The sequence below is a fragment of the Macaca mulatta genome, chromosome 4 (assembly GCF_049350105.2).
Source record: "Macaca mulatta isolate MMU2019108-1 chromosome 4, T2T-MMU8v2.0, whole genome shotgun sequence".
Lineage (NCBI taxonomy): Eukaryota > Metazoa > Chordata > Mammalia > Primates > Cercopithecidae > Macaca > Macaca mulatta.
The window spans coordinates 157,582,087-157,609,410 of record NC_133409.1 but is presented as its reverse complement, the minus strand read 5'-3'; the positions used below and the strand labels follow the sequence as shown (position 1 = coordinate 157,609,410).

General features: G+C 37.5%; 1 protein-coding gene across 9 annotated transcripts in view; it reads left to right on the top strand.

Annotated features, from left to right (window-relative positions):
* The window catches only part of CARMIL1 (capping protein regulator and myosin 1 linker 1), a 344,161-nt gene that overhangs the window by 225,724 nt on the left and 91,113 nt on the right, over nt 1-27,324 (top strand). For 7 of the 9 annotated variants that reach the window (XM_078000905.1, XM_015135695.3, XM_078000911.1 and 4 more), the window contains 7 exons: nt 4,695-4,776; nt 5,543-5,642; nt 5,744-5,798; nt 10,668-10,840; nt 12,382-12,450; nt 15,249-15,342; nt 25,412-25,510. In XM_078000905.1, the coding sequence (XP_077857031.1) occupies nt 4,695-4,776; nt 5,543-5,642; nt 5,744-5,798; nt 10,668-10,840; nt 12,382-12,450; nt 15,249-15,342; nt 25,412-25,510 (672 nt within the window). The remainder of the gene's footprint in view (nt 1-4,694; nt 4,777-5,542; nt 5,643-5,743; nt 5,799-10,667; nt 10,841-12,381; nt 12,451-15,248; nt 15,343-25,411; nt 25,511-27,324) is intronic. The other 2 variants (XM_078000908.1, XM_078000907.1) reach the window with 1 other exon arrangement.

Here is a 27,324-nt window from a genome sequence, read left to right as displayed (position 1 = left end):
CCATGTACCCAAGTATCTGAAGAGAGGCAATGGATCTATGCATTTTGTTTTTTTAATTGAGACGAAGTCTTGCTCTGTCACCCAGGCTGGAGTGCAGTGGTACAATCTTGGCTCACTGCAACCTGCACCTCTAGGGTTCAAGCTATTCTCCTGCCTCAGCCTCCTGAGTAGCTGGGATTACAGGCATATGCCACTGTGTCCGGCTAATTTTTGTATTATTAGTAGAGATAGGGTTTCACCATGTTGGCCAGGCTGGTCTCAAACTCCTGACCTCTAGTAATCTACCTACCTTGGCCCCCCAAAGTGCTGGGATTACAGGTGTGAGCCACTGTGCCTGGCCATGTGCATTCTTGTATGTTTAAAAATCTTATAACTTCATAGTTATACATTAAGAGAAGAATTGGTAAATGATGGGACTAAATTCTTCAAACTTAATCTCCTTCCAAATGAGAGACAAAAATCTCTAATACTTCAGAGAAGATGCAAAGGGCAATTAATTGTAGTTGTGGCTTAGTTGCAGGCCTGGGTGTGGGAGTTAGTTTCTTGAAGTGGAAACTTTTCTAAAGATGATCCTACAGTTTATTGCAATTCATGATGAGTAGAAAAAATAACATCAAATACTGACATTTGTAATGAGTTTTGCAGCAATTGAATAGAAACTTTTACAGTTTCATTCCGTTTGATAATCATTCGACCAACCTTGAGGCAAGCATCATTGTAGTTCCCCTCACCTATCACTTCCCTGTTAGGCCAGGTATGGAGTGCAGAATTGCAAATGTTTCACGTGACAGGATGCATATATGAAAGCAATGAATATCTGCACCTATTTGCACCTTGAAAATGACTGTATTTGCCTGAGCATGGTGGCTCATGCCTGTCATGCCAGCAGTTTGGGAGGCCAAGGCAGGCAGATCACTTGAGGTCAGGAGTTCAGGACCAGCCTGGCTAACATGGTGAAACCCGTCTCTACTAAAAATACAAAAATTAACTAGGCATGGTGGTGCACGCCTGTAATCCTAGCTACTTGGGAGGCTGAGGCAGGAGAATTGCTTGAACCTAGGAGGTAGAGGTTGCAGTGAGTCGAGATTGTGCCATTGCACTTCAGCCTGGGAGACAGTGAGACTCTGTCTCGAACAAACAAACAAACAAAAAAGGAAACAACTGTATTTATATACATCCTTCTTAGGTACTAGATTGTTATTTGGCATCAAGTCCTGCTAGAAAGTGGGCATTATGAACTGGATGTTGTCTAATCATTTTTTCTGTCCTTGGAGAAACCTATACCATTCAGTTTTATGTATGAAAATTTCCCAGGATAAAAATTAATTTAAAAAAATTACTATTGGAACCCCTATGAAAGAATAGTAGGTAATTTGGGGGTCATTTTATATTTTTGCCATATCTTTTTAAATGATAAATGATATTAAGGAAGGAAAGTAAATTATTGGAAGTTCCTTCTAGATTTTAATTTTCCTTGCTGTCCTTATCCCCATTATGGATATTTGAGTGTTTGATATTACTTTTTCCTTAGTAATGAGTAAGATCAGAAATGTTCCACTTTCCTTGAGTGAGAGGATACTACTCTCTTGAAAGAAATGTCATTTTATTTTTAAGAGTTCAAAAAGTGTTCGTCATTTTAGTCACATTTACTTCTCTTTGATCTTGCTTGCTTTTAAATAATGCTAGTGTGTGGGATCCAAATAAGGGTAATTTAAAAACCAGTTTTACATGCACACATGCAGACAGCCTCTAATTATGCAAATTCATTTAAAAGGATTTTCATTTACAGTAATGAAAAAGCTTTTACTGTTTTGGGAAAGCTTTAGCTTTTGGAGAATTTTAGACATTTAATAACCTGTGACTTAAATTGAATGTTCTTGGTAACTGAAGCGCAGTTATTTTTGTATCTAAATTTTTGTTTTGGGAGCAAATTTTAGTTAGAAGTATTTTTCCTGACTCTCTGCTTTTTTACGTTTTGTATTGATAGAGACTTTAGCTTCTTCTTTATTCTTGTTCTGCATACTGCTGATAACGTTTTCTGTTTTTTCTCCTTGGGCTTTCATTAGCTTGGCCATTGTGTAAGTACTTTATGAATCAATTAGAATATATTGATACATTTGATTATTTTTTAAGTATCGGAACATATGTTTTATGTGTATATGCTGCAAATATTATCAGTAAGGAGTATGTATAAGCAAAGTTAAACCTTTAAATGTTACCTGTATTTTCTATTTCTATAAATGGAATATTTTTACTATACTTTACAATGATAGAACATAGACATTTTCTAACAAATTTTATTTCTCAACAAGTAAATAACTCTCAGCAAATATGAAATTGTAAAGACTTACGCATTTACACTTACCTTCTCAAAAGCATACTTTTTTCTTGCTCTAAAAATCAAATTGTTTTTGGAGAAGTGTTTACTTAAATTAGTTCTTGTTTTAGCTTTGACATAATGTATGTACACATTTAATTCTTCAAGTTTAAACAAGCTGTGACCAAGAGCCATGCTTTTCAGAACTATCTGTAGTAAATAAATTTTTATGTTTTTTAAACTTCCAATCTATCATAAACCAATACATTTATAAAATATAATAAGAATAAAATACAAGAAAATTTAGAAAGATGTGAGATATGCAAGCCCCCAATTTTTATGATTAGATACAACAGACCTAAAATGTTTACTACTAAGGTTTCTAAAAATTTTTACACTCAATTTCTGTACTTATTCATCTCAGATTTTGAGTAGCAAGGTGCTGGGAAGATGTACAGGTGTCATGATGAGACAGGCCTGATGGGGCATTTGGGTAAGCTGGAGAGCTCCTGAGAAAATAAGCAGGTGTAGTGAAATGGGCCCGCCACTCATTCCTGACAATAGCTTCACACACAGGTTAGAAGCCCTTCAGCTGTGAAGTTGGTTTTGGTTTCCCTGAAGTATGTAAACCAGTCTCTTGGAGAGGTCTGCCTCTCTGCAATACTCTACTTCAGAGCTCACCTTAGAGCAATCTGTCACCTTAAAAAGTAGAAATGGCAAGATGCGGTGGCACATGCCTATAATTCCAGCTACTTGGGAGACTGAGGTGGGAGGATTGTTTGAACCCAGGAGTTCAAGACCAACCTGAGCAACACAGTGAGATACTGTCTCAGAAAAGTAGGAATGGCTGAATGTAAACATCCCCACTGTAATTCTTCTGAATAGAGAGCATTCTCAAAGATCTGTGCAGAACTCTCTGCTTACCATACAAAAAGCTAGAGAGGTTGGCAAGTTCTGATCCAAGGAACCAGCAAAATATTGCATCCAAAATAGGGAAATGAGGATTCTTCTAATTCTTACATCAAAACCTAGACATGTGGAAAATAGCACCTTGTATTGTAAATTTGTTGTCAAAATTTTTATAAATTTTAATTTTCCTACATGAGTAAAGGACTTGCCATGTTCCTTGGTTCACAGGTTTCCAATAAATGATAGTTTGTTTTTCCTCATTAGATAATAAGTTTACTGAGCAAAAGGGCCACATCTTAGGGAACTTTGCATCCTTCACAGTGTCTTACACAGAGTAGGAACTCAACAAATATTGCTGAATGGAAAATACAAAGATATTATGACTCCTGTAAAATATGCTTTGGTTTCATAGGAAAAGATGAAAAGTGCTGTACTGGGTTTTTCAGGTTGTTTTTCTCTTTTAAATAAAATTGCAAATGAGGTGAGAATAATCATTTGCACTTAGTTTTGCTCTAAAATAATCATCATAATGATATTTTATATTAATTCAACATTTTTCCCTCCATGACTCGAAGCATTTCTACAAATCATTTTGCAGTCATCTTTAGTTAGCTAATTATTAGTGAGAACTCACACTCGTTTCTTAGAACAGGTAGGGATGGGTCCTTCCTGAAATGTTTGACAATCAAAGTAAGTCTTTATGTCTCCTTTGGTTGGGTGGAGAGTTTATACCTTGGAATCGGTAACAGTCAAATAAAACAGTAACTTTCTCATGTATAAAATGAATTTATTAGATTTCCAAAAGTCAGAAATGAAGAAGTTCTTCCGGGTTGACACTGCTTTGCTATTATAGTGGCCTGGGTGGTGGTCATCTTGTTTCTCTTTTGTTTTTTTCTAATGGTTTTAGGTTTTTTTTGTTGTTGTTTGTTTTTTTTTTTTGTTTTTTTTTTGAGACGGAGTCTCGCTTTGTCGCCCAGGCTGGAGTGCAGTGGCCGGATCTCAGCTCACTGCAAGCTCCGCCTCCCGGGTTCACGCCATTCTCCTGCCTCAGCCTCCCGAGTAGCTGGGACTACAGGCGCCTGCCACCTCGCCCAGCTAGTTTTTTGTATTTTTTAGTAGAGATGGGGTTTCACCGTGTTAGCCAGGATGGTCTCGATCTCCTGACCTCGTGATCCACCCGTCTCGGCCTCCCAAAGTGCTGGGATTACAGGCTTGAGCCACCGCACCTGGCCTTGGTTTTAGGTTTTAATGTGGGATCACGTGGCACAGGAAACAGCAGCAGTGGCTAGTGATAGGCTCTTTACGGCAGCAATGGCTAGTGATAGGCTTTTTTGGAGTTGATAAGCTTTTACTTTTTCTTTGGTACTAAGTTTATTTTAAGACTGACTATCTCTCCTATTTTTAATATTTTGATTACACTTCCAGTAGAGTGAAGACTTTACTCTGTGTTTGGTTTGTGTTTCTCCAGCTGAGATCAGGAGGTGCTCAAGTATTAGAAGGTTGCATTGCTGAAATACACAACATCACCAGCTTAGACATCTCCGACAATGGTAAGTCAGGTATCAGAAAAGAAATGAAACTGAAATATTTTTTGAAGCAAGTTAATAAGGGGAAAATAATCTTCTACCCAAATCCAGACATACCTTAATAAAAATGTTATTTTATTTCTTAACTAATAAGGCTTTTAAATTTAACAATAGGATTTATTTGTAGAATAAAACTGTGCCAGAGTCTTACTAAGTTGATTCTGTGGCCAACTATGCAAAGTCTATGCAGTAAAACAACTCAGTTACAAAAATATCACCAGTACATTGAAAAAGGTCTGAGCCCAACTTTTTGCATTCTTGCTGATAATAAAATTGTACTCTTGTTTATTTATTCAGAAGCTTATTTCATTAGCTTCATTTCTGCTGATTGTAGTATCATGTTAGTATGAACCTGTGAAATTTGCATAGACAACTTTAACTCCACTTACCCCCTAGTGAACAGTTTGTTGGAATCTTCTCTAACAGAGTGGTGGGGAGAGATGAAACTTTCTGCCATTATTCATCCCATTTCCTGCTGACTTGGTTTAGCCACTGATTGTATAACAGATTTAGATAAGTCTTTGTAGAGAATGAGTTTATCCCTGTGAAATAATAGGACATGAAAAGAGAGCAAAGAGTGCCTTTGAAAATGAAAGATTAGAATCCCAGGCCCCTCAGGAAGGTAAAGGAAGTCATCGAACTACATGTCACCTTTGCTTAATTGTGTTCCAGCTGAGAATTAATTTATACACATGTGTTTTGATGCTTTATTTACTCTGATTCTTTCCAGGTTTAGAATCTGACCTATCTACCTTAATAGTGTGGCTCAGTAAAAACAGATCAATACAACACCTGGCGTTAGGCAAAAATTTTAATAATATGAAATCCAAGTAAGAGTTTTGAATTTTTTTATATGACAATGATGACAATAACCAGCCTCCTGAAAGCTTTTGATTTGATTCCACTGTCCACATCTCTAAAATCTCTTTAGAAATCTGACACCTGTATTGGACAACTTAGTACAGATGATTCAAGATGAAGAATCAGTGAGTATTATGTTAAACATTTTTTACTAAAATCTTCTGTTTGTTGCCATTCTTACTGATTATTTCTACTGGATTAATTCTGAAATCCTTTCAGATAGTGTTATCAATGTATACATTTTCCATTACTTTTTAAAAATGGAATAAATATGCTTTAGTAGACTTGTAGAATGTATTTAAAAACTCACTTTTTTACTTCATTCAACTCACTGTCAATTAAAGGAAGATTGTCACTAATAGATAGAAGGAAGTATAAATTAACTCCTGGGCCTATCTTTTAATTAGCCTTACTACTTCCTAACTTTAGCTAATAATCTAATCTGCAGGCATGAATTTTTACAATCTAGTTGACTTTATGACCTTATATAATGCTGAGAAATATCATATTGCTAATTTGAATTTCATCTAATAATTATGTGGCATTATAGGAGACCAAGGAAGTTTTCTTCCATCTTTAATTGCTGCTTGAAGTCTAGTAGCGCTCTGTATTTTTAATTCCCTTTAGTTGCTCCTGACCAAAATTTAGTTCAGGGTAAAGAAGTTTAATTTCAAATAGTATCTTATTTTGCTGCCCTTTAAAATGGATTAGGAGAAAGAAAAGTTATTTTATGGACAAAGTAAGAAGCACTCTACCATGAATCCATTTAATTTAGAGCTTGTGTGTTGCACCTTATACTTTACTGATGCTTTTACAATTTTGTCCCTTTCCTCTCAAAGTCCTATTTGGTCACCAGACTCAGCTTTTCCAGTTTCTAAAACTCAGATCAGTTTGTATTCCTACTATGAAGAGTTATATTATTCATGTTTTGTAATAGCTGCCTTTGTAGGTCATGAGGGTGATTTTTATATTAATCATGTGGAGTATGTCACATTTTGAAAAAGTGTAATTTTCCCTTCTGAATTCATACCAGGGAATAGCAAATTCTATTACAGCTGTAAGCTGACTTTTCTGTGAAAGCTAAGAGACCAGGAGGGATGGACACTGGACACTTCCTCACTTGCTGTTGCTCCCACTTCTTTGGCGGGGCTCTGAGCTGGTGGGCAGGAGAAAATTCTGTTCTGTTTCCTCTTCATTGTGCATGTAATTTTCAACCTGTGGGCTAGAAAATGAATCTCATTATTATTTAATGAATTCAGCACTTCTCCTTACCCTCATTTGCTAATAAACCCCACATTTTGTTGCTCTTATGCTGGGTTATTGAAATTAGGGATATAATTAGAATGTAATTTAGACTTCTCAGAGTTTATGCTGTTTGCTTTACGTATTTAATTTGACTTTGCATCACTCTGCTTTGTCTGAGTTTCTGATTTTCCAGTATTGGCCCAGTTTTAACTGATTACGGAAGCTAATATTATGTAATTATACTTAATATTCACCCCAAAATGGTTTTTTTTCTTAACATACTTTAAGAAAATTTATATTTTTATTAAAAGTATATAAATTTTATGTTTTGGTCATTACGTGAGGTTCTTCAAACCATCTATAATTCTGGAAGTCTGTTACTTAAAGATAATAATAGTTAAAATATACCTAAAACCATATTTGCAGATGATGAAGTTTGCTATATGAATGTGAATTTTGTCAAGTTAGAAGTTTGACTAAAGTGTTGCTCGTAATGCTGTACAATGAAAAGCTTTTTATGTTCCTGCCATTGAAAAGTAGATGGCTTTTTCAGAAAGCAGTTACCTTCTATTTTCTTCTACTTTTAAATCGGTAATATGCAAAACAATTTGAAATGATTAGGAGATGAGTCTTGTGATGATAAAAATTTTATCGATACTTGGTACAATTGGGATCATTTTTTGTTTTATTTATTTATGAGTTTTACCTATTAAAAAAGTAATCTCTTTGCTTTTTACATTCTGACCTGGTGTTTGTAGAGCTTGTTCTTTTGACAAGCCTATGGAATACCTTATTCACCCAGTATTGTACATTATGTTCAGTTGAAAAACCTAGATGCTGGTGGATTCCAGTGTCACCTTCATCTATAGACAGTGGTTTTGAGGCTGCTGCACCCAGAGTCATGGGACAGTAACATAGAGGGGCCAAGATGACAGGGAGTTTGTTCTGAAGTATTATACATATGAACCCGTATTGTAACCAGCAGAACAGAATGTGTTTCTCCTGGGAGTGCCTGTAGCCAGGAGACAGATTCTCAGATTAAGCATGTTCAGCTATGAAAAAGAAATAGTAAGATTTCAAATAGTAATGTTACACAGAAGTACAATAAATCAAGAAGGGATGACCTTATAAATATGCATACAATTCAGGCTGTTCTGTTCACATTAATGACTACCTATTATTTTTAAGTATTAACTGGGGTGTATTAGAATTTGAATATAGTCCTGGAATTGATGCTTGATAGCTCAGAGAGTTGGCAGTTTTCCAATATTAAAGATTATTGAAATGATGAAAGATGTGATTACATCTTTTTTAAAGCATATTGTGTTTGTTTTTCTTTAAAACAGTAAGTTTCCTGAGCCTGAAGCATTTTTAGTTGTCATTTCTGCTTACCTGTATGTAGGATGTTAAGAAAATTGAAGAAACCAAGCTAAACCCACTTGAGTCTAAATGCATGCAGACTTTTTGGCCCAGGTTTTAATTGTCTTAGCACTTACCAGGCCATTTAACTTTTTATAAATTTGATTCTGATTAATACAGCATTACCTTTTGATTTTACCATAAATGTATTAACTTTGAAAGCCATGGTAAATTTGGATGATAAGGACGATAATATTGTCTCTTGGTACCAACCACATGCATAAAATAATGCTTTGTTGATATCTGCGTCTTGAAACCATCAACACCCTCATTCTGTCTCCTGTAGCCCTTTGGTAGATGAACCTCTCACAGATGTTGCTTTGGAAGTCAATGTTAAGTGGTTGAGTAGACATAGATAAACCCCAGGCTGTGTGTGGGGGCTGTCATGTAGACCACCCAGACACCTTGAGAGCTCCAATCCCCAGGCCATTGTGGAACTTGGTCATAGATTACCGCAGAAGCTGCTTCTATCACTACTTCCTGTAATGTTGGGACTGCTTATGCAATAACCATACAATTTGTTTAGTGTGGCTAGGACAATATAGAGCACTCCACGCAACCCAGGAGACATCCAGATCTCCCAGGGAAGTCTGAGTTCTGACATTTAGAGCCACATTGGTTCAACCTGGTTAACCTGGAATTCTTACCCCACTTCAGTAAGTTATGGCTTAAATCAAGGAATGCAAACTCAAATGCCCACAGGGCTAGGAAGGCAACATAAACTAGTAAAGTGAGCTGGGTGTAAGTAGGAAGCTCTATTAATTTATTATTATTATTATTTTGGTCAGATACCATGCAGGACAAACAAAACCTGCCTTTAGGCTGAGTGGCTTTCAATATCTGGTTTAAATGGACAATGAGTGGGCTGGTTTGGATTCACCATACAGCTTATGGTCAAATAAAAAGGTCACACAAGACCTGGTGTGGTGGTTCACGTCTTTAATCCTAGCACTTTGGGAGACTGAGGCTGGTGGATCACTTGAGGTCAGGAGTTTGAGACCAGCCTAGCCAACATGGTGAAACCCTGTCTCTACTAAAAATACAAAAACTAGCCAGGCATGGTGGTAGGTGCCTATAATCCCAGCTACTTGGGAGGCTGAGGCAGGAGAATCGCTTGAACCCGGGAGGTGGAGGTTGCATTTAGCCGAGATTATGCCATTGCAGCACTCCAGCTTGGGGGACAGAGCAAGACCTTGTCTCAAAAAAAAAAAAAAAAGCCACACACAAGTTTGACTTAAAAAAAGAATTGTAGATGTATCTTCTGATTGAAACTTAACAGATAAAGTTAAGGCTGGGTGCGGTGGCTCATGCCTGTAATTCCAGCACTTTAGGAAGCCAAGGTGAGAGGATCATTTGAGCCTAGGAGTTCGAGACCAGCCTTTGCAACATAGTGATACCCTGTCTCTACAAAAAAAAAATATTTTAAAATGAGCCAAACGTGGTGGCGCGCACCTGTAGTTCCAGCTACTTGGGAGGCTGAGTGGGGAGGATGGCTTGAGCCCAAGAGGTCAAGGCTGCAGTGAGTGGTGATTGTGCCACTGCACTCCAGCCTGTGCATTCCTCACAAAGCGAGACTCTGTCTCAAAAAAAAGATAAAATTAAAGGGTGATGATCAAAAAGATCTGCAATAAGCTAATAGGGAGATGTGGTATAAGGTTAGGAGCATGAAATCTGAAACCAGTACATCTGGGTTTGAATCCTAGTTCAGGTCCTTTTTAACAATGTAACCTTGGTTGAGTCACCTAACTTTTCTGTTTGTTTGGGAAATGGGATAACAGTAGCATCTAAGTAATGGGTTAGTGGGAAGATTAAGTGAATTAATACACATGAAAAGCTTAAATGGTGGTTAAACATAGTAATTGTTCAATAATTGTCAGCTATTATTAATCCTGGCTGGCTTTTATCTTGCATTTGCCCTCTATTAGTATTTTAAGGTATCATTTCACCTTGTATAAAAATAAAATGGGTATAAAGGGTGATCATATTAAAGCTGAGAAATTTTTATGTTATGGTTTTTTTTTTTTTTTTAAATTTCATCCTATCCTCTGCTTAAAACTGGCATTTGTCAGCCTACTTGTCTTTCCCTGGCTTCCCTTAAGAGAGAAGTGGTAGGTATTCAGCATTAAAACACAAGTTCTCCATCTTTGACTCCAGTGGTCCATTTTGTGCCAGAACCTTCAGTTTCTATCCATGAGTGTCTTTTAGGTAGCAGTTCTAAAATCGGACACGTGCAGTGGGTCCATCCCCTGTCATTCTCCACGAGATGTATCGTGGAGAGTGGATGCTGCTTTGATGAGACTACTGAGTGCTGCATGTTGTTTGCTCCACAGCCTCTGCAGTCCTTGTCCCTGGCTGACTCAAAACTCAAGACTGAAGTCACCATCATCATCAATGCCCTGGGAAGCAACACCTCCCTGACCAAAGTGGACATTAGCGGGAACGGAATGGGGGACATGGGAGCGAAGATGCTGGCCAAAGCACTGCAGATCAACACTAAGCTCAGGTAGGGAGATCCTGCCCTCCCTGCTCATGAGGAAGGCTTGGAGCAGATTCTGAACAACAAGCATTGCAGAGCCGCTGGGCCCAAGGGGACCTGAGCTTCCCATGAGGCCAGCTGAGAAGAGGTGACAATGTCAAGACTTCTGTCAGAATAATGAGGAGGGTGTTCCCAAATTTAGACATCATGATTCTTTCGGTCTGTTGTCTTATAGTTCTGTTGTAAAGGTGGAACCTGACTGAGAACTGCCACGATTTCCTATTTCACATCAGTGTTGATAGCTGACCAGTGTGTGGGTAAAGGCAGTGAAAAGCTACGAGGGTTTTGTAGGCAGCACTAAGTGAGCAGAGGTCATGCTTTGCTGTGAGCGCAAGGTCTTAACCCCCTTGCTCATCCCTGCCAATATAAAGACTTAGAAACAAGGGGCACGAAAGGTCTGCTGGTTCAAAACCAGGCTCACACTGAGTGCTAGCTGTTCTCTTTAGCACTTTTATTCCATGTTTCCTAAGTGTGGCTTTTCTCAAGGACTAGATCCACTGTTAACTCGTTGCCATCCATCATTCAGAGAGATTGGAGTTGCTACCTAGGTCAACAGTCTGGTGAATGAAGAGTTAATTCACATTGCTCCTCAAGGGCTCTTTTATGAAGTTTTTCTATTCTCTGGCATAAAAGTCTGAGTTTTCTGTCTAAACTGAAGCCAAAAGCCAAAATCTGCAGCAGTTTCTTTGAAGGTCAGTATGTGTGTAAAGAAGGTCATCGAGATTAGGAAGGGAAGGCAGTGAAAGTTGTGAGGCTGGGATCATCCAGACAAATAAAAGCTATTTTATGTGTCAGGGTGAACTGACAAATCCTAAATATCTCTGAAGTATACACATTGTGAAGGTAAAGTAGTAGTTTTCTCTCCAAATACATTTTGTGTTTAAAAAGCAAACAAAACTATAAGCAAACTATAAACAGGTAACATCAGTAACATTACCTGTTTATAGTAACTGATGTTTTGCCAGCAGAGTGAGGAAATTCCTAGGATTACTAATTAAACCATGTCAAGGAAGTAATGAAAACACAAGGAACTATGACAGATTCTCTCCAGTGTTTTAGAAACACCAGTGTTTTACTGTTTGCGGGGGAAAATCTCAGTAGCTGAAATTCTTTATATTGGGCATGGAACTGGTTAGCATCTTTTGTAAATAGCTTCCACCTCAGACATAAATATGAGAATATTATTGGGAGAATATCAGAGAAATATTGGAATTTAGAGTTTTCTGTCTAGTGAAAGTTAGATAACATAATAGTAAGTTAATATATGTGCTATTGCTTTTAAGTACAGTTTTTCCACACTACTTGCATGGTAAATGTGTTACGAATATAATATTGGGGGAAATGCTTATCCTTGTTTTGTTAGAAATGAAGATGAACATTATTCCTTGCTCATATAATGTGGCTGTACTGAAATATCTAGACAGTGCTGTCTATAAGAGGTTTATATTCAATGTGAGAATCATTTTCTCTAAGTGTCTGATCATTTATGTGATTTGGTTTTCAAACAGGACTGTAATATGGGACAAGAACAACATCACTGCACAAGGCTTTCAGGATATAGCTGTTGCTATGGAAAAGTAAGTTTGAATTAGGATTTCTTTCTAGGAAAATAAAAAAACAAAACCAATGGTATATGTATTATCTGTGGGGTAATAGAAGCAACTGTTTATTGGGGATCAGAAGATCTGGGTCTGAATTTAGTCTACAGCTAACCAGCTATGGGATCTTGGAAGACATTGAATTTTCTCTGGTGGAAGTTTCCTTATGTATGAAATGAGGGCACAGATGCCTGTTCTGCTAAAAACACCACACTGTCGTGAAAATTAAATGAGATCACGGGAAAGCGGCTGTGTGACACTTGCCTTGTTTCCTTTCCCCTTCGTGGTTTCACAATCTATACTGGGTCTTGTTCTTTTGCCTATTGTGACACCTTTGAATTCACTGGTGAGAAGAAAGCTGAGGTCCAGAAAATAAAGGTGAAGTTGATAAATGGTAAGCCCAGGGCTAAGTTGTGTCATTACTGTGAAAGACTTTCTTCATTACTTTAGTAACTAAAGCCTGCAGTTATTATTTATTGTTGAATTTACATTCCCAGTAAACTAAATGAGAAAATAATACTAGACCTAGTTGAAAGTAAAACTAGGAATGTGGTTCTTTCTGGGCTTTTCAGTCCTCATATTGTACCTTATAAGGCAGAAGTGAACAAAGCAGATTTATACCATTAAAAATGAGAGGCTATAAAATATGGGTGAAAAATAAGGGGCCGATAGCATAGAAGCCGTGGGAAAGGGGAGGAAATGCTCATTATTTTGTGTTTTTTCAGATTCCTTGTATATATGAGGCCTCCCAGGAGGGCCTCTCATGCCTGACATGGTATTGTGGTACAACCCTAGACTAGGAATCAGGAGTCCTTCATTCAGTCTTCAGTTCTGTCACCCACAAGCCTATGATCTTGATCAAGTCATTTAATCTCTCTGATTAATTCTTTTTTCATGAAGTGAGAGGATTAGGATAAATGATCTCCAAGTCCCTTCCATTTCTAAATCCTGTGGCTCTACTTTAGCCAGGAGTTCAAAGTTACTGCCACTACAAAATCACAGAGACTCATCTCTCAGCGCCTTCTCTGTAGTGACCCCAGGCCATCACTAAATAGGGGTTAAGCAGCTTAGACCATCAGTTTAGCATTGCCACTGCATGATTGTAGACCCCCCTATGGTTACTCCTGTTGCACCACAAAACCCCAAATGGAAACATTTATTTACACTGCATCTGGATGCTGACAGCACAGTTGCCACCCTGATGTTGTAGACTGCCAGCTCAGGCTGGTGTTTGGAAGAAGCCAGGAGCATGGACAACCAATACTCAACATTTCCAGATAGACTGTCAGACTCCCTTGATCACAGTCGATTACGTATGCTCTGCTCCAAGATGCCAATGCTTCAAAATCACATTTGGTTTAAATAAACTATGCTGGTCTGTAACATGATAAAAATTGGATGATGGAAAGAAGAATTGTGAAGGCCATAAAAAAGATATATTGTCTCTTAGTTTCATTTGGCTGGATTTTCTGAAGGCAAACAAAAACAATTTTGCTAAAACAAAGCTAAGTTAAAAATCAGAGCTATAGAAATTGCAACTTTCTGTTTGTCTGATTATTTTACATGAAGCTACCTTATAAGTTGGACTGGGTGAATTTTTTTTTTTTTCAGTAGTCCATCTAGACTGTTAAGTTGATGGTTTTATTATTTATTCTTTATTAGTACCTTATTTTAGGAGTTAGTTGCTAATTTATTCTTCCAATAGATGTCATCTAAATATGCCCCAGAAGCATACTATGAGTGCTGCTGATAGTTTAGAGTCCTAAAACAAGGCAGCTGACTGTGCAATTTTAATGTCCCAGTTGCTACCAAGTAGCCCAAGGTGAAGTTGATCTCTTCCTGAACACTGTGTTGTAGAAATGGACAGATGCATTTTGGGGTGGAGGACAGAAGTCATCTCTAATACTGGAGTTTATGGTAGGTGAGCAGGTGTTAATGGTCATTTCAGCACATAGCAGTTTGCAGCAGAGTCGGGATCAAAGGCCAGGGACCAGATTCAGAGTTCTGTGTTTTCCTCACACAAAAATGGCTCACTCTTGCATGTTTGTGTTTAATAGGCCTGCCAGTAGCAATGGGATAATATACAGCAATCAACAGTTGCTTCATTTGGTTTCTAGAGCCTGGTGGACAGCAGCTCTTGAACTCCAGCTGAAAGGACCTGCAGAGGTCAGAGTGTTTAGCCAGGCAGCAGACCCTTTCCTAGCAGCTTTAAAAGAGACAATCCTATGTCTACTGGACCTCATCATTTAATGGAGCCCAGAAACTTAACAGACTGTTTTGTGGGCGCTAATGGCTTGCTTTGCAAGCAAATGTTTTGTTTCTATTTCTGTTTTTCCTTCTACCAGTTTGGGGCTGGTTGTCACACATAATCACTGTGGGGACCCAGGTACAGTCAGGTCTATCGGTTACTAAAACCCATGTAGCGAGTTGATGTTGGACTTTCCCTAGGCTTGCCCTCTGTTCATCTTTTCAATCCTAGTGTGAAAATTCTCTCCTTGATGGAATCCAAAACTAAAAGCAAAACAACAAAACTGCATTCCTCAAAGTTGTGTCAGTTTTGTAGGTAGTGTGAATTAATGTGGTTGCTTGTGGTATTGGACCTGTGGTTATTACAAAGGATAATCTGCAATCTAGTGGTCTAAATGGTCTGGTGGTTTGGAATTTTCTAAGCTACTCTTACAGCTATCCTTTTGGATTTTTTTTTTTTAAAAAAGAGTACTAATTAAGGTAATAGGAAGTTATTTTTAAATAAGTATATTACTTTCTCCTTTTTCTAGGAACTACACGTTAAGATTTATGCCAATTCCTATGTATGATGCTTCTCAAGCCCTAAAAACAAACCCTGAAAAAACAGAAGAGGCTCTGCAAAAGGTATTAAAGAATCAGTAGCTTAATTATAAGCAATTCACATTTAAATTGTGGTTATGTTCCTGAAGGTATTAACAATACTTTGCTATTTTACAAAGTTATTTTATTTTATTTTATTTTTTTCACATTGTCTTGCGTTCTTGTGACCATAGCTGGGGTAATGCACGACGGGGGGAGGAGTAAACTAAGGAACACTAAAGCTTGTCATGCAATTTAAGTGGAATAAATTAACATTCTTACAACATCAACATGCCGAAGCTGAAGTATAGTTAAAGTATAGTTAACTTCCTGATTGGCTGTCGGAGAAGTGTGTGGAACTGAATATCAGTTTGCACAGCTTCCCTCCTCTTCATCCTCAACAGATGGATCCTTCTCTTCTGTCTTCATCAAGAAATTTAGTGTATTCCTGAGCTCTCACTTTACCATCCTCATCTATAAATGTATATAAATCCACACCCATTCCTGCCTCTGTACTGGCAAACTCAGAGGTACCTTCCACTTCAAAGCCCAGCCATTCCGTGGTGCATTTGACTCCCTTATTCTGCCCTGTGCTAGAAACCTCTGAATCATTCCCTTGCTCTCCCATATCTTCATCCTTCTCTTTCTATGGCCACCTTTCTCTGCATTTTAGATGTGCTCAAATATTTCCCATCTGAAGAAGCCTGCTCCACTCACACTGTGGTATTATTTGAGGAATCTTTGAACTTTTCCTCCCGCTTTGTTCTTTCTCCTTGGTGATGTCATCCAAAAGACCACCAAGATGGCTAAATTTTAGAAAAGATAGCTTCATTAATGATGATTTGCAAACTGAGAAGAGACAGCCTCTAGTGTGTGCTGAATGTGCTCCTCTCTTCAAAGAAGGGAAGGGCAGTTTGGGTTTTATGCCTCACAAGGCCTGCATCATACAGTCGACTTGTACATATTCAGCAGGCTTGGGTAGAAGCTATACATATTTATGAGGGGAGCAGAGTGCATGTGCAATGGGTAAACATATGTAACATACATCTCATATTCACTTTGGGGTGAGGTTTTAGCATTAAAATGAGGGTGAATTTGGTTCTTTATGTTAGAACTAGAACACGAAGACAGTTTGTGTGCAGCCTCTGTACACTGGCTGAAACTAGTTTCAGGTCTGCAGTTACTTATCAAAAAAGAATGTAAGGCTAGCCCTCTGTCCAGTCAGAGTCGTAGTTGTCTGGGTTGTAAATCAGAATAGAAGGGATCTGATAGTTCCTGTTGTTAGGGTGTTTAGAGCTGTAGAAATTTAGAAATTTGCCTTGCCAGCTGGCCCTGAACCCTTACCCCATAGGTAACTTTGTTTCCTTAACCTTAGGGTCCATCTTAGTTGATGAAGGAGTTGCTCAGATCACAGTGTTACCACCTTCCATCTAGTCTTCCAGAGTTGACTTTCCTCTCTCATTTCTTCCTTAGCTTATCAATCAGCAAGTCTACCATCACGTAGCATAAATCCCTTCATTAGCTTTTCTTCCCTCTGTTCCCATTATGGATACCTTCCTTCAAGTCTCATCATTTCTTACCAGGATTATTGCCACATTTGCCTCCTCTTGTCAGCTTTACATGTTGCAATAAAAAAAAATAGCCATCCTATTTCATGGTAAATCTGAGCAGACTAAAATCTTCACTCTATCCCTTCCTAGTAGCTTTCAGGATAAATAAAGCTGGGTCTCCGTAACACAGCACTGTTCAGAATCTACCTCCTATACACTTCCTACTTCATCTTTGGCCAACTCTTTTGTTTTGACCTGTGTCGAGGAACTCATTAAAAATGCAAATTATTATTATTATTATTATTATTATTATTTTATTATTCTTTAAGTTCTAGGGTACATGTGCACAACGTGCAGGTTTGTTACATTTGTATACATGTGCCATGTTGGTGTGTTGCACCCATTAACTTGTCATTTACATTAGGTATATCTTCTAATGCCATCCCTCCCCCTTTCCCCCTCCCCATAATAGGCCCCGGAGTGTGATGTTCCCCTTCCTGTGTCCAAGTGATCTCATTGTTCAGTTCCCACCTATGAGTGAGAACATGCAGTGTTTGGTTTTCTGTTCTTGCGATAGTTTGCTGAGAATGATGGTTTCCAGCTGTATCCATGTCCCTACAAAGGACACGAACTCATCCTTTTTTATGGCTGCATAGTATTCCATGATGTATATGTGCCACATTTTCTTTATCCAGTCTATCATTGATGGACATTTGGGCTGATTCCAAGTCCTTGCTATTGTGAATAGTGCTGCAGTAAACATATGTGTGCGTGTGGCTTTATAGCAGCACAATTTATAATCCTTTGGGTATATCCCCAGTGATGGGATGGCTGGGTCAAATGGTATTTCTGGCTGTAGATCCTTGAGAAATCACCACACTGTTTTCCACAATGGTTGAACTAGTTTACAGTCCCACCAACAGTGTAAAAGTGTTCTTATTTCTCCACATCCTCTCCAGCACCTGTTGTTTCCTGACTTTTTAATGATTGTCATTCTAACTGGTGTGAGATGGTATCTCATTGTGGTTTTGATTTGCATTTCTCTGATGGCGAGTGATGATGAGCATTTTTTCATGTGTCTGTTGGCTATACGAATGTCTCCTTTTGAGAAGTGTCTGTTCATATCCTTTGCCCACTTTTTGATGGGGTTGTTTGTTTTTTTCTTGTAAATTTGTTTGAGTTCTTTGTAGGTTCTGGATATTAGCCCTTTGTCAGATGAGTAGATTGCAAAAATTTTCTCCCATTCTGTAGGTTGCCTGTTCACTCTGATGGTAGTTTCTTTTGCTGTGCAGAAGCTCTTTAGTTTAATTAGATCCCATTTGTCAATTTTGGCTTTTGTTGCCGTTGCTTTTGGTGTTTTAGACATGAAGTCCTTGCCCATGCCTATGTCCTGAATGATATTACCTAGGTTTTCTTCTAGGGTTTTTATGGTTTTAGGTCTAGCATTTAAGTCTCTAATCCATCTTGAATTAATTTTCGTATAAGGAGTAAGGAAAGGATCCAGTTTCAGCTTTCTACTTATGGCTAGCCAATTTTCCCAGCACCATTTATTAAATAGGGAATCCTTTCCCCATTTCTTGTTTCTCTCAGGTTTGTCAAAGATCAGATGGCTGTAGATGTGTGGTATTATTTCTGAGGGCTCTGTTCTGTTCCATTGGTCTATATCTCTGTTTTGGTACCAGTACCATGCTGTTTTGGTTACTGTAGACTTGTAGTATAGTTTGAAGTCAGGTAGCATGATGCCTCCAGCTTTGTTCTTTTGACTTAGGATTGTCTTGGCAATATGGGGTGTTTTTTGGTTCCATATGAACTTTAAAGCAGTTTTTTCCAATTCTGTGAAGAAAGTCATTGGTAGCTTAATGGGGATGACATTGAATCTATAAATTACCTTGGGCAGTATGGCCATTTTCACGATATTGATTTTTCCTATCCATGAGCATGGTGTGTTCTCCATTTGTTTGTGTCCTCTTTTATTTCACTGAGCAGTGGTTTGTAGTTCTCCTTGAAGAGGTCCTTTACATCCCTTGTAAGTTGGATTCCTAGGTATTTTACTCTCTTTGAAGCTATTGTGAATGGGAGTTCATTCATGATTTGGCTCTCTGGTTGTCTGTTACTGGTGTGTAAGAATGCTTGTGATTTTTGCACATTGATTTTGTATCCTGAGACTTTGCTGAAGTTGCTTATCAGCTTAAGGAGATTTTGGGCTGAGACGATGGGGTTTCTAAGTATACAATCATGTCATCTGCAAACAGGGACAGTTTGACTTCTTTTCCTAACTGAATACCCTTTATTTCTTTCTCTTGCCTGATTGCCCTAGCCAGAACTTCCAACACTATGTTGAATAGGAGTGGTGAGAGAGGGCATCCCTGTCTTGTGCCAGTTTTCAAAGGGAATGCTTCCAGTTTTTGCCCATTCAGTATAATATTGGCTGTGGGTTTGCCATAAATAGCTCTTATTATTTTGAGATACGTTTCATCAATACCAAATTTATTGAGAGTGTTTAACATGAAGGCTATTGAATTTTGTCAAAGAAAAAAGCAAATTATTAAGCCTCAGAAACTGGGGTAGGACTTAGCATTTGTGTTTTCACAAGCTTTCCTGGTGTTTGTAAAGTTTGAGAGTCCCTGCTATGTTCCACACATGCTTTTTCTTTCCTGACTACCATGCAGGTCTGTTGAGATTGAAATAAGTGTCAGCTCATCTAGGAAGACTTCTCAGAGGCCCTTTCCTTCCCTAGGTGTATGGTCTTCGGATTTCCTGTGCTCCTCTCTGTCATTGGCCTTGCAACATTGATTTAAGTTACCTGGCTCCATGTTTTTTTCTCCTAATGGTCTATGAGTTATTTGAAGGCAGAGCTTATGTATTTTTTCATCTTGTTTATTCTCACAGCTAGCACAATGCCTGGTGTGTATGATTGGATACTTCATTGATTGATTGATTGGTTGACAGGGTCTCACTGTGTTGCCTAAGCTGGAGTGCAGTGGTGCAGTCATGGCTCACTGCAGCCTCAGCCACCTGTGCTCATGTGATCCTCCCATCTCAACCAGGACTACAAGCATATGCTACTATGCCCAGCTAATTTTTCAAATTTTTTATAGAGATGAGTTTTCGCTATGTTGCCCAAGCTGGTTTCAAACTCCTGCACTCAAGCAATCCTCCGGCATTGGCCTCCCAAAGTGTTGGGATTATAGGCGTGAGCCACCATGCCTGGTCACTTGAATACTTTTTAGGCATATGTTGAATAGAAGACAATATGATTGGAGATGGGAGAGGGAAAAGCTGTAGTATGGCAAAATAAATCAAGATTTGAATTTAGAATATCTGACTTAAAATTAAACTCTTCCCATAACCTTCAATAAGTTACTCAATTTTTCTGAACTTTATTTTTTTTTTCAACTATATAGATAGGAAAAATAAAACTTTGTAATAACGGTTTAGCTGACAATATATAATTCTTACTGGGTGTCTGGCACTGTTTTAAATGTTTTACATAAATTAATACATGTATTCCTTAAAAAACGATGCAGTAGGTTCTATTATTACAGATATGGAAAACAAAGAGCAGGAAGATTAATTTGCCTAAGGTGACCATGAGGATCCAGTGACACAGTATATGTGAAAAGGAGTTTGTGAAAAGCTACATAAAAATATTAGATATCTTTATGATTTCCAATAGGATACTAATCAGCTTTGAAAGAATGACATATTCTAGAGAAACCAGATTTCTGGTTTCAGATTTGAACTCTCAAGAGCTTGGAAGTTATCACTCCCATCCTCACAACAGCAAAAAAGCCTGAACAAACAGAAAATCAATGACTTTCCTTAGATCTGTCAAAGAACTTAAGCCACAAGGACAACTATCACCCTGAAAACTGGGGACTTGAAAGAGAGGTGCAGAGAATCACAGTGAATCATAGCCAAGATCAGCCAGGAGCAGAAGCTAGTAGAATAATAACTTATAGGAGCACTTAAACAGTAAGTGATGAATTACCAGAGTCTTAGCATAGACTAGCTTGAGACCTGAAAACTCCTAGGGGTCCAGTTTTAGGGAACCCCCACCCTTTCATGGATTTTACTTCCGTGAGTCCCATCAGGCTATCCCAGTTAAGATTGGAGAGAAATTTCCTTTTTTTTTCTGGCAGGGGGAAGAGGAAAATAACTACTTTGAAATATACTCAGAGCATTCTGTTCTAAATAACAAAGGTCTACCAGCCAAAGAAACCACTTTAGTAGGATCTTACCTGAACAGGGGAAAGATAATTAAACAACCCTCCCTCTCTAGCCTTTCTGTCTCACATAAGGGATAGGGTTAAAAAGGATAAGAAATATTTCTGAAGGCCATAGCCCAGGGACCAGGATTGCTTAAAAACAAGCAAACAAACAAATAAAAGCTGATCATAAGATTATAGAATACTTCCCCTTCCTAACACCTTATCACCACATCAAATAAAATAACGGTGGATTACAACTGAGCAAACTGCAAGACACAGATTGTAATTAAGAAAGAATTTCTAGGGAAACCCCAAAATAACGGGATACAAAAGCAAAAACACTAGAGGAAATCAAAGCCTCTGGCACATACAGCTACAACAAATACTAAACAGAGTCCAGCTCTTAGCCAGTTAATATATAAAACCTCACACTAAAAGGCTGATTACCTCAGTTTGTATTACCAGATATATCATTTTCAGCTTTGAGCCAAAAATTACAAAGCATGTTAAAAAGCAACAAGCACAGTGTGAAAGAGACAAAACAAGCATCAGAACGAGACTTATATGTGATACCAGTTTTGGAATTATCAGAGCCTTTAAATAACCATGATTAACTTGTTAAGGGCTTTAGTGGAAAAGCAGACAGCATACAAAAACAGATGGGTAATGTAAGCAGGAGATAAAAGTTCTTAAGAAAAAAAAATTAAAAGGAAATACTAAGATAAAAAACCTATAACAAAAATGAAGAATGCCTTTGATGAGGTTATTGGTAGACTGGACATGGCTGAGGGAAGAGTCATTGAGCTCTAAGATTCTTCAATAGAAACTTCCCAAACTGAATTGCAAAAAAAAAAAGAGAAAAGAAAAGAAAAGAACAGACTATCCCAGCACTGTGGGATAATTATAGAAGATGAAACTTGCAGCTGATGGGAATACCAGAAGGAAAGTAATGAGAGAAAGGAACAGAAGAAATATCTGAAGTAATAATGGCTGATAATTTTCTGAAATTCACAACAGACACTAAACCACAAATCCAGAAAGCTCAGAGACCACCAAGCAGGATAAATACCAAGAAAGCACACATAGGTATAGCAAATTCAAAATGTGGATAACCAACGACAAAGAGATAATCTTTAGAGAATGTAGACTAAAAAAACACCTGTGTATTGAGAAACCAGGATAAGAATTACTCTTTTTGTCAGAAACCATGTAAGTAAGAAGAGAGTGGAGTGAAATATTTAAAGTGTTGACGCAAAAAACCCCTAGCAGCCTGGAATTCTGTATCTAGGAAAATTATCCTTCAAAAGTAATGGAGAAATAAAGACTTTCTAGGATAAACAAAAACTGAGGGAATATAGCACTAGTAGATCTGTCTTGCAAGAAATATTAAAAGTTCTTCATGGAGAAGGAAAATGATACAGATTAGAAATTGGATCTGCATAAAGAAAGGAAGAGCATCAGAGGGAATAAAATAAGGTAATATATTTTTCTTATTATGAATTGATATAATAGATGACTGTTTTTTCAGAGTAGTAATAACCACAATGGACTGAGTGAATATGGTATAAAGGGTGGAAAAGGAACTGACAATCTTATGTTATAAGGTACCTACACTACTCATGAATCAATATAGCATTATTTAAAAGTAGACTTGGATTATTTATAAATGCATATTGCAAACACTAAGACAAACACTAAAAACTTTTTTAAAAGGAGTATAATTGATAAACTAGGAGAGAAGAGAAATGTAACCATACAAAATGCTTAAAGAAACAAAACAAATGTAATAAATAGAAAACAGTTACAAACATGGTAGATATGAATCCTACTATATTAACACATAATTGACAGGCCAGAAAATTGAAAATAGGTACAGAAAATGGACATTCAGGACAAAGTATGCAGATATGTTAACTGTAACATTTGTACTTTGTTAATAAAAAAATAGGTGACTTTAAAGCTTGTATTTATTGGTTTCTCTTCTCTCCCCTCCCCTCTTCTTCCCTCTAGTTCTCCTGTTCTTCTCCCCTCCTTCACCTCTCATTTCCTTTTCCTCTCCTCTCCTCTTCTGTTCTTTTTTTTTCTGAGACAAGGTCTCACTCTGTTGCCCAGGCCAGAGTACAGTGGCGCAGTCATAGCTCACTGTAGCCTCAAATTCCTGAGCTCAAGTGATCCTGCCACTTCAGCCTCCTGAATAGCTAGAACTACAGGAGTAAGCCATAATGCCTGGCTAGTTTTTTAATTTTTTGTAGAGATGAGATCTTGCTACGTTGCCCATGCTGGTCTCCAACTCCTGGGCTCAAGTGATCCTCCTGCCTCATCCTCCCAAAGTGTTGGGATTCAAGCGTGAGCCACCACGCCCAGCCTATTGGTTTTTCTTGTAAAACTTGCTGTGTTCTTATATATTCGTTTTTATTTTAACAGGTAGATTTTTGTCTTCTGGAAAAAAAATGACTTATTTAGTTTTACTCTACTGAAGAAAAAAATACTGTGATTCAATACTCAATCTTAAACACACACACACACACACGATTCCTTTACTAAAACACAGATTTTTTTGTTTCGTTTTTGCTTCTTGCTCTGTTTTCAGCAGTGGGACCAGCGATGTCTAACTAGCTCTAGGTTATCTCCCAGCTTGCTCTCAACTGTCCAGGGGAGCCCAGTAAACATGATAATGACCCCTTTGGTCCTTCAGGAGGTAGATTTTCTGTCCTTAGTCTGAAATGATACATGCAAGCAAAGTTTACCCTATTAATCTAAGATGCAAATAATTTTGGTGGTGGTGTATACAGACCTGATATTAAAGTCACTTGAAAATTGTTACTGTTTCTTCCTTTTGAACTGGTTTTTAGAAGCAAGCTTTAGAGTATTACTCTTAAAAGAAATTCCTTCCTGGCTTAAGTCTATAAAGCACCACTGGTGCATCTGGGGAAATGTCTGGAAGGCATGAGCCAGCCTTGGATGCACTGCCTGTGTGTGAGATGAGCCTTCTGAAAAAGCAAACTTCTCTCAGACCCAGCCACAGCCAGTGCTGCAGTGAGGCCAAATGTATAAGAATTAATAAAGCAAAAGGACCGGAAGCTGGATGGTGGTGTGTGCCTGTCATACATTTCAGCCAAATATTTTGCATTGATAGTCATGTCACCTTGGAAAGAGATGACTTCTTGGGAAGCAGCAAGAGAAAGTAATGTAATATACTGTCAAGGCATTAATGTGTCACTTTAATGATGTTTCATTTCAGGTATCTTTTCGTTTTTATAATTTCTTCGTTTATGTTTAATGGAAAGTTACATTTTGTTCTGCTTCATATTTTCAAGGGATGATCATAATTATAGTCTGTATTTTAATAGTTTCTAATTGACATTAAGTAGTAGTCATTTTAGCATATGGAAAATAAAAATTAAAATGTAAAAATACTTAGAGCTTCGCAGTTATTAGAAGTTCTTAACCAGGGAACTGCTGTGACAAATTAAAAGCCAAATGGTTAAGTGATGTTACTAAAAACAAACAAAAAGAACAAATTTAAAAAAATAGATGACAAAATTTACCAACCTCAGATTATTCCTTTAAAAACATCTTTATAATACCTATCATTCTTAATAGTTAACCTTGCATTTTTGTTAAATATGTATTTATTACATATTATTCTTCTTGAATGCTTATTTTAATCTAGTTATTTGTACCTTTGAATTTTTCATAGTAGATAATCTATGTATAAAAATACAGAAATCCATTTTTTATTTGCTATAACTTTAATAATTCAGTCCTGTTTTTGAGAAAATATGAAAATTTGATGGGTTAATGAAATTAGTATATGTCTTTGAGTTGTACCAGCCTGTATCCTTCAAATGTATTAGCGATTCTCTCTGTCTCTTTTTACGTTAAAATAAAGAATTTTCTAAGTGCTGATACATTCTACAGCTGGAATAAGGCTATAAGAGATTCAGAGAGCACTACCCTTATTCCTTGGGGATATTTATTTAACTTCTGAACTGTTGGGTAGTTAAAAATTCATGTGAGAGAAGGATTGAGGTTGTGTGCTGAAAGTGATGAAAAGTCACGAAGTGGGGTCTCTGACCCTGCAGGCAATTAAAAACCTGCTTATCTTTTTCAACTACTGAGTTACACAAAAATTACTCCAATTACCTGCAAGTTGAATCTCTAACTAAAACCACCAATACTCACAATGAAAGCCAGTTTCTCCATCCCGTGTGTTTTGTGGGGTCAAGGCACTGGCAGGATGTATGTATTAGCGCTTTGGTTTTTAAGTTCAGCAACTGACTGTTTCACCTGTACTTTATTCTCTGCTGGGTTGAAATGTATTCTTGAGGGATACCTGTGCTTTATTTCCAGATAGAAAACTACCTGCTACGAAATCACGAGACTAGAAAATACCTTCAAGAGCAGGCCTACCGCCTGCAGCAGAGTATTGTCACCAGCACCACCCAGCAGGTAAGCGAGCCAGTGCTTGTGACTTCGCCTTCTGTTCTTAACTGACCCTCTGAGAGCAAAAGACTTCTAGCGTTTGAATCATTTCCAGCGGGTCAATAAGAACTAGTTTTTGAAAATGACAACAAATCCAAGTAGAGTTTTAGGGAAGATACTGAAGGAGGAAAAGGTAGGCTAATTCTAATGCTAAATATGTACTTTTAATTATCAATCAACAATTGCCAGTAAGATAGGTTTCTATACAAATATTAGGAACTTTTGGTTATAATAGATAACAAAATCTGAAAGTGATCAAATTTGCTACTTTGGAGACATTCTGTTCCTTTCTCTTTATTCCTTCACATTTCCATGGGTAGAATACAGATTCTCAGATTTTATGTTGACAATGTCAGGTTCATTAAAAAAAGAAAAAAAAAATTCCGAGATTCTTTTGAAGAAAAGTTTGATGAATGTTAATTAACACATGCTGAAGAGAAACTGAGGTGTTTTTCTCTTATACTGCATTCCTCTTCGCTCTACCCAGCTTTACCGAGGAAACGGAATTATAATAATTTTAAAAAATGTGAAATATTTCTTTTCAAAAAATTAACCAAAACCAAAAATCACAAGCTATTTGAGGAAAGCAATTTATGTGTCAAAGAGCAAGATGAACAAAGGAATTGAGCTCAGATAATGCAGAGTACAGCAGAGAGCTTTAAAAAAAATTGTCATTTTAAGTTCATTGGGACTACAGAGAATGATATGTCCATAAAATAAGAATAGGCTGCTATGAACAGGAGTAGTCAGAGAATAAGAACAGTGCTTAACAATTAAAATTATGATACTCTGGTACAGAATTAAATAAACTGATAGGACCAAACTAAGCTGGTCCTCTGGAAGAAAAAGTAGAGCAAATCTTTATAGCTTATAATAAAAAAAAAGACAAAGATTAAAAATAGGAAAGCAAAGTAAGTGAAGTGGTTAATTGACTTAGAATAATCAACAGCCTTCTAATGGAGCTTCAAAATTATTATAAAAATGAGAGATATTAGAGAACAGAAAATAATAGAAAACCATTTCATATGAGTCTTGGAATTGATATAGCCCACTAGAATTGATCAGAATGAGTGGGCAAAGGGATCCACATCTAAATATATCTTGGTGGTATCTCAGAACACTTAGAATAAAGAAAAAAAAAATCTTAAAGAGTTCCGGGCCGGATGCCGTGACTCACGCCTGTAATCTCAACACTTGGGAGGTTGAGACAGGTGGATCACTTGAGGTCAGGAGTTTCAGACCAGCCTGGCCAACATGGTGAAACCCTGTCTCTATTGAACGTACAAAAGAAAAAGTAGCCAGGCGTAGTGGCACAGACCTGTACTCCCAGCTACTTGGGAGGCTGAACCAGGAGAATCACTTGAACCTGGGAGGTAGAGGTTGCAGTGGGCCAAGTGCGTGTGAGACTCTGACTCAAAAAAAAAAAAAAAAAAGTTCCAGAAAGAGTAAATGGGCTATCTTACAAGGGAACTAGAATCATTTATTAGCATCAATCCCAATTAGTATATGTAAACGAAGTAATGTCTTCTTAGTTTGGAAATGGATTTATTCTGGACCAAGAATCATATACCTAGCTGTTTTCAGACATGAACTCAGAAACTCTATTCCCTTTGTATTCCATATATGAAAAAAAGTTACTTGAATAAATTCTCAAACAGGAAAGTATGCAATATGAGGTATAAATAGGATATGATAGCAGATATGAAATTGTAGAAGTTTTACAAGCTGAAAGAAAGATTTTAAAAATCGCTGCTTTGGGAAAATCTACTTTGAGCTACGGG